The sequence below is a fragment of the Nanorana parkeri genome, unplaced genomic scaffold, assembly GCF_000935625.1.
Source record: "Nanorana parkeri isolate BGI_ZX_2015 unplaced genomic scaffold, ASM93562v1 scaffold4063, whole genome shotgun sequence".
NCBI lineage: Eukaryota > Metazoa > Chordata > Amphibia > Anura > Dicroglossidae > Nanorana > Nanorana parkeri.
In genome coordinates, this window is record NW_017310330.1 from 2,655 (window position 1) to 10,716 (window position 8,062).

Here is an 8,062-nt window from a genome sequence, read left to right on the forward strand (position 1 = left end):
CTTGTGAAAAAGGTGTTTTCTTCTAGTTTTTTTCCTCATTTTTTTTATTTTATTCAAACTAAGTGAGGGGTTAGGTACACATATGTGATATAATTATGTAGCCCTATCTGTCCTCTAAAAAACTATATATAATATGTGTGGGTACATTTAGTAAGAAAGTATATTACTGCTGTGGAAGAATCACACAGCAAAAATGTAAAAAATGTGTCAGTCATTTATGAACAGAACCTGAAAACTAGCTCAGTCATGAAGGGGTTAAAGGAGAACTACGAGGGGGGGAGGGGGAGGGGCTTTTCACTCACCTCATAGTTCTAGCCGACCTGTGACAATGAGACTGTCACAGGTCGGATCAGTAGATCGGGAGGTGAGAGAACACATGCCGGCGTTCGCTCACCTCTCGATCCTGTCACAGCTCTCTGCCGTGACAGGGGGAGGGGCTGGATTTCCCCCTCCCCGCTCCGATCCTCCAGCGCTGACTGGCGGAACGGACGGGGGAGGGGGCAGGTACAGCTAGCTCTGCCTCTAGATAGGCGGAGCCAGCTGTCAGTCACGCAGCTGGGCGGATCCTGGCATAATTGTTGGGATCCGCTTCAGCTGCGGCGTCTCAATATACCGCGAGCTGTAGCTCCCTATATACTGAGCTTAGGGTGACGGGAGGACGCTAGTTTGTGTCCTCCCGTTACCCTAAGGAGAACTATGGGGGAAAAACCCCGACCTCCTAGTGCTCCTTTTAAGAAGAAAAACATTGATTGCAAGAAAAATGAGGAATGTTTAACCCAATTCTGTGTTAAGTAGAAACAACATTTTAGTGGCAATAAAATAAAGGTTCTGGGGGGGGGGGGGAAAGCCATGAATCTGCATTTCTGCAGAGCGTCTCGCTCTTACCGGTCGGCAGAGCCGGAGAAGATTCTGGTGTTTTCTGTCTCGTTGGGAAATCCCGGCATGACGTCAGGAATTCCTCCGCTCTGCCCGGCATGGCGTTCCACCAGGTTTCCGTCATCTCATGGACATTCGTCTCGTGTGTTTATACATTCCGGGGAGATCACATTCCAAGGAGCTGATAACGCTCCCCTTTCCACTCTCCGGGATTAGTCACTGAATGTTAATTAGGTGTCGGGGAGCCGAGAGATTAAAACTCCGGTCAGCGGAATTCAGCGGGATGAGCGGGAAAGGGCGCAGTGTCCAGATTTCCCACAATGCCCTGTAATAGGAAAGATGGAGTCAGTCTTGTGTGGCATTGGCAGGAGGGTAACATTGCTGAACCATTATAGCTGCTGTCTCTGCATGTGTTCCCATGATTCCCTGTTATCTCTGCACGCCTTCCCATGACTCCCTGTTATCTCTGCACGCCTTCCCATGATTCCCTGTTATCTCTGCACGCCTTCCCATGATTCCCTGTTATCTCGGCACGCCTTCCCATGATTCCCTGTTATCTCGGCACGCCTTCCCATGATTCCCTGTTATCTTTGCATGCCGTCCCATGATTCCCCGTTACCTCTGCACGCCTTCCCATGATTCCCTGATATCTCTGCATGCCTTCCCATGATTCCCTGTTATCTCTGCACGCCTTCCCATGATTCCTCGTTATCTCTGCACGCCGTCCCATGATTCCCTGTTATCTCTGCATGCCTTCCCATGATTCCCTCTTATCTCTGCATGCCTTCCCATGATCCCCCGATATCTCTGCACGCCTTCCCATGACTCCCTGTTATCTCTGCATGCCTTCCCATGATTCCCTGTTATCTCTGCACGCCTTCCCATGATTCCTCGTTATCTCTGCACGCCTTCCCATGACTCCCCGTTATCTCTGCACGCCTTCCCATGATTCCCCGTTACCTCTGCACGCCTTCCCATGATTCCCCGTTATCTCTGCACGCCTTCCCATGATTCCCCGTTATCTCTGCATGCCTCCCCATGACTCCCTGTTATCTCTGCACGCCTTCCCATGATTCCCTGTTATCTCTGCACGCCTTCCCATGACTCCCTGTTATCTCTGCATGCCTCCCCATGACTCCCTGTTATCTCTGCACGCCTTCCCATGATTCCCTGTTATCTCTGCACGCCTTCCCATGATTCCCTGTTATCTCTGCACGCCTTCCCATGATTCCCTGATATCTCTGCACGCCTTCCCATGATTCCCTGATATCTCTGCACGCCTTCCCATGATTCCCTGTTATCTCTGCATGCCTTCCGATGACTCCCTGTTATCTCTGCACGCCTTCCCATGATTCCCTGTTATCTCTGCACGCCTTCCCATGACTCCCTGTTATCTCTGCACGCCTTCCCATGATTCCCCGTTACCTCTGCACGCCTTCCCATGATTCCCTGATATCTCTGCACGCCTTCCCATGATTCCCTGTTATCTCTGCATGCCTTCCGATGACTCCCTGTTATCTCTGCACGCCTTCCCATGATTCCCTGTTATCTCTGCATGCCTTCCCATGATTCCCTGATATACCTGTGGAGAAGCACGAGTCTCTCTATTGCTCCCGGGTGTGCTGGGGCTTTTTGTTCCTCAGTAGCCAGAATGTTGATAGTTACTGTTGCCTGAGTGCTTGGTAGGCCATCGCCCACTGCCTTCTAAAGCCGAGGGGACAGCGTACTGAGCCAAATGGCGCCACTCTGGCTATATCAGAATTGGTAACACAAAAATAGACGCATGTTCCAAAATTCTCCAATGGGCAGAGAACATTTCTGGTTTATGAATGTGTCGTTATGAAATATTTGATGCCGCCTCATCTTCAATCCCAACATCCCTAATAGCGCCTCTGTCTCTGCTGCAGGTACCCCCGGATCCACATCAAGATGGGAATGGTGGACGCACACCTCTACTGCCTGCGCAAATATGTGGTGGACTTCCTCGTGGACAATGAGTACGTAATCTCCAAATTCTCTGCTTGTTGTATCTCTGCGACATTCCACAAAAGTCCATTTTGTGCAGTTAACTTTTGGCGAAAGGAGCCAATGGGCTGCAGTCACTGTTCAGGTATTTGCAGCCGGTGGAAGACGCAGAGCATCATTTTACATCTCTGCTTCATTGCATGGAGCTTGTGTGAAAGAAGGGAACCTAATGGTCACATGACCGCAATTAAACCAGAAGGTTCCCTCTATCCCTGTGCTGAGTTCCCGGGTCTGTACACCCGCTGTGCCCATTATGAGGAGCTCCCACCATCCCTGTGCTGAGGTCCGGGGTCTGTACACCCGCTGTGCCCATTATGAGGAGCTCCCACCATCCCTGTGCTGAGGTCCGGGGTCTGTACACCCGCTGTGCCCATTATGAGGAGCTCCCACCATCCCTGTGCTGAGGTCCGGGGTCTGTACACCCGCTGTGCCCATTATGAGGAGCTCCCACCATCCCTGTGCTGAGGTCCGGGGTCTGTACACCCGCTGTGCCCATTATGAGGAGCTCCCACCATCCCTGTGCTGAGGTCCGGGGTCTGTACACCCGCTGTGCCCATTATGAGGAGCTCCCACCATCCCTGTGCTGAGGTCCGGGGTCTGTACACCCGCTGTGCCCATTATGAGGAGCTCCCACCATCCCTGTGCTGAGGTCCGGGGTCTGTACACCCGCTGTGCCCATTATGAGGAGCTCCCACCATCCCTGTGCTGAGGTCCGGGGTCTGTACACCCGCTGTGCCCATTATGAGGAGCTCCCACCATCCCTGTGCTGAGGTCCGGGGTCTGTACACCCGCTGTGCCCATTATGAGGAGCTCCCACCATCCCTGTGCTGAGGTCCGGGGTCTGTACACCCGCTGTGCCCATTATGAGGAGCTCCCACCATCCCTGTGCTGAGGTCCGGGGTCTGTACACCCGCTGTGCCCATTATGAGGAGCTCCCACCATCCCTGTGCTGAGGTCCGGGGTCTGTACACCCGCTGTGCCCATTATGAGGAGCTCCCACCATCCCTGTGCTGAGGTCCGGGGTCTGTACACCCGCTGTGCCCATTATGAGGAGCTCCCACCATCCCTGTGCTGAGGTCCGGGGTCTGTACACCCGCTGTGCCCATTATGAGGAGCTCCCACCATCCCTGTGCTGAGGTCCGGGGTCTGTACACCCGCTGTGCCCATTATGAGGAGCTCCCACCATCCCTGTGCTGAGGTCCGGGGTCTGTACACCCGCTGTGCCCATTATGAGGAGCTCCCACCATCCCTGTGCTGAGGTCCGGGGTCTGTACACCCGCTGTGCCCATTATGAGGAGCTCCCACCATCCCTGTGCTGAGGTCCGGGGTCTGTACACCCGCTGTGCCCATTATGAGGAGCTCCCACCATCCCTGTGCTGAGGTCCGGGGTCTGTACACCCGCTGTGCCCATTATGAGGAGCTCCCACCATCCCTGTGCTGAGGTCCGGGGTCTGTACACCCGCTGTGCCCATTATGAGGAGCTCCCACCATCCCTGTGCTGAGGTCCGGGGTCTGTACACCCGCTGTGCCCATTATGAGGAGCTCCCACCATCCCTGTGCTGAGGTCCGGGGTCTGTACACCCGCTGTGCCCATTATGAGGAGCTCCCACCATCCCTGTGCTGAGGTCCGGGGTCTGTACACCCGCTGTGCCCATTATGAGGAGCTCCCACCATCCCTGTGCTGAGGTCCGGGGTCTGTACACCCGCTGTGCCCATTATGAGGAGCTCCCACCATCCCTGTGCTGAGGTCCGGGGTCTGTACACCCGCTGTGCCCATTATGAGGAGCTCCCACCATCCCTGTGCTGAGGTCCGGGGTCTGTACACCCGCTGTGCCCATTATGAGGAGCTCCCACCATCCCTGTGCTGAGGTCCGGGGTCTGTACACCCGCTGTGCCCATTATGAGGAGCTCCCACCATCCCTGTGCTGAGGTCCGGGGTCTGTACACCCGCTGTGCCCATTATGAGGAGCTCCCACCATCCCTGTGCTGAGGTCCGGGGTCTGTACACCCGCTGTGCCCATTATGAGGAGCTCCCACCATCCCTGTGCTGAGGTCCGGGGTCTGTACACCCGCTGTGCCCATTATGAGGAGCTCCCACCATCCCTGTGCTGAGGTCCGGGGTCTGTACACCCGCTGTGCCCATTATGAGGAGCTCCCACCATCCCTGTGCTGAGGTCCGGGGTCTGTACACCCGCTGTGCCCATTATGAGGAGCTCCCACCATCCCTGTGCTGAGGTCCGGGGTCTGTACACCCGCTGTGCCCATTATGAGGAGCTCCCACCATCCCTGTGCTGAGGTCCGGGGTCTGTACACCCGCTGTGCCCATTATGAGGAGCTCCCACCATCCCTGTGCTGAGGTCCGGGGTCTGTACACCCGCTGTGCCCATTATGAGGAGCTCCCACCATCCCTGTGCTGAGGTCCGGGGTCTGTACACCCGCTGTGCCCATTATGAGGAGCTCCCACCATCCCTGTGCTGAGGTCCGGGGTCTGTACACCCGCTGTGCCCATTATGAGGAGCTCCCACCATCCCTGTGCTGAGGTCCGGGGTCTGTACACCCGCTGTGCCCATTATGAGGAGCTCCCACCATCCCTGTGCTGAGGTCCGGGGTCTGTACACCCGCTGTGCCCATTATGAGGAGCTCCCACCATCCCTGTGCTGAGGTCCGGGGTCTGTACACCCGCTGTGCCCATTATGAGGAGCTCCCACCATCCCTGTGCTGAGGTCCGGGGTCTGTACACCCGCTGTGCCCATTATGAGGAGCTCCCACCATCCCTGTGCTGAGGTCCGGGGTCTGTACACCCGCTGTGCCCATTATGAGGAGCTCCCACCATCCCTGTGCTGAGGTCCGGGGTCTGTACACCCGCTGTGCCCATTATGAGGAGCTCCCACCATCCCTGTGCTGAGGTCCGGGGTCTGTACACCCGCTGTGCCCATTATGAGGAGCTCCCACCATCCCTGTGCTGAGGTCCGGGGTCTGTACACCCGCTGTGCCCATTATGAGGGGCTCCCACCATCCCTGTGCTGGGTTCCCCTAGGTGGGTGGGAAGACGAGCCATGGGGGAGATCTCGTTTCTATGAAGATTTGGGGTAATTCAATCTTTCAGACACCTTTAGGAACTCGGATCCCTTTTTGGATAGACTGACCATTTCTACCTCTTCTCGTACCTCTGCAGCTCCTTCTCCTCCATCCGCCGGGAGTTGGTTCCATATCTGGTCAGTAAACAGTTCTCCTCGTCACACAAGAAGTTGGAACCGGATGCGAGCAAAAAACCTCTAGCGAAGGGTGAGGAACCAGATGTGTAACCGCAGAGCCCGACATACACCAGTACCATCATTCCCCGATAGCCCCCAAATCATGTCATCGCTGTCCGAGGGGCTTTTACATAAAGTGGACCTGTCAGCTCCTCCATGTGGTGTACTAGCAAGCTCCCAAATCTGTAGACGAGCAGTCAGAGGCAGCAGTGCTTTAGATGACCTCACACTGCAGATATACAGCTATGAGAATACAGAACAGCAGTGCCTAGGTACAGGAAGTGCTCTGATATCAGGAGTGCCTAGGTACAGGAAGTGCTCTGATATCAGGGGTGCCTAAGTACAGGAAGTGCTCTGATATCAGGGGTGCCTAGGTACAGGAAGTGCTCTGATATCAGGGGTGTCTAGACACAGGAAGTGCTCTGATATCAGGAGTGCCTAGGTACAGGAAGTGCTCTGATATCAGGGGTGCCTAGGTACAGGAAGTGCTCTGATATCGGGTGCCTAGGTACAGGAAGTGCTCTGATATCAGGAGTGCCTAGGTACAGGAAGTGCTCTGATATCAGGGGTGCCTAGGTACAGGAAGTGCTCTGATATCAGCGGTGTCTAGACACAGGAAGTGCATTGATATCAGGAGTGCCTAGGTACAGGAAGTGCTCTGATATCAGGGGTGCCTAGGTACAGGAAGTGCTCTGATATCAGGGGTGTCTAGACACAGGAAATGCTCTGATATCAGGAGTGGCTAGGTACAGGAAGTGCTCTGATATGAGGCGTGCCTAGGTGCAGGAAGTGCTCTGATATCAGGAGTGGCTAGCTACAGGAAGTGTTTTGATATGAGGCGTGCTTAGGTGCAGGAAGTGCTCAGATATTGGTTTCCTAGACACAGGAAGTGCTCTGATATCAGGATTGCCTAGGTACAGGAAGTGCTCTGATATCAGGAGTGCCTAGGTACAGGAAGTGCTTTGCTATCTTTCGAGAGGAACCTAAGACAAAAGGTAGATTTTTCAGGGTCCGGCAGTCTAAGGCATAACTAACATTGTTCCCCATAACAGCTTCACTTTCTGAGGTCCACTTTATAGCCCTCGGCTTATACTTGACACTCCAATGCCAGAACCTCTGTGGATATTAGCGGGTCTGCCATTTAACTTCCACATGGAGGGGGTGGGGCTAGCAGAAATTGGTGTCTCCTGGGGCCATAGAAAAGACAGTGTGAAGGTAAACGGGTTCTGCCACCTCACCGGTACTGGTACCTTATTCATCTGCTAACACGGTCCCCGTTTGCTTTGCTCTGTGTCTTCCTGACAGACATCTACACCTGTATAATCACCGATAAGCTCATGGAAGCGGCGCTGAGTAAATCCAGCTGGAACGATCACCGCGGCGACATGCGTGAACCTTACCACGGCAGCAGCCTGCGTTGCTACGTTCATGTGGCCCAGAACGAGCTGTGCTGCAGAGTGAACAGCCTGGGGATGTACATCGAGGCCAACAAGCAGGTGAGTGCCCGCTACGGCCTTGTGGTGCCCTCATCGGCGACGGCCGTATACAGAGGACCGGGCCCTTTAAAGGAGAACTCCGGTCCTGTGCGACCGTCTTCTCTTACCATTCTGGTTGTCATGTAGCCCAGCAGCATCTGAGTCACTCATCTGTACATGTGGCCATTACTCTTAAGCCCTCATTCACACGAGAAACGGGAGGCCCGTATGGATCCGTGCTGTATCGGGCCGCTCCCGGGAAGGACAGGTCAGTGGCGTCACAGGGGGGGTGCGCACCGCACCCGGGTGACACCATTGGAGGGGAGACACCAAAATGACTTAGTCATTTTGGTGTCACCCCCCTCTGAAAAGTCGGGCGCTCGGTCATGGACCGAACGCCCGACAGTATCAGGAGAGAGGAGGGGACCCGGC

General features: G+C 55.0%; 1 protein-coding gene across 1 annotated transcript in view; it reads left to right on the forward strand.

Moving 5' to 3' along the window:
* The window catches only part of LOC108803706 (translation initiation factor eIF-2B subunit gamma-like), a gene marked incomplete at its 5' end in the record, with an annotated part of 18,238 nt that overhangs the window by 2,460 nt on the left and 7,716 nt on the right, over window positions 1-8,062 (forward strand). Inside the window, 3 exons of the mRNA XM_018575527.1 lie at window positions 2,784-2,873; window positions 6,077-6,186; window positions 7,461-7,651. Of these exons, the coding sequence (XP_018431029.1) occupies window positions 2,784-2,873; window positions 6,077-6,186; window positions 7,461-7,651 (391 nt within the window). The remainder of the gene's footprint in view (window positions 1-2,783; window positions 2,874-6,076; window positions 6,187-7,460; window positions 7,652-8,062) is intronic.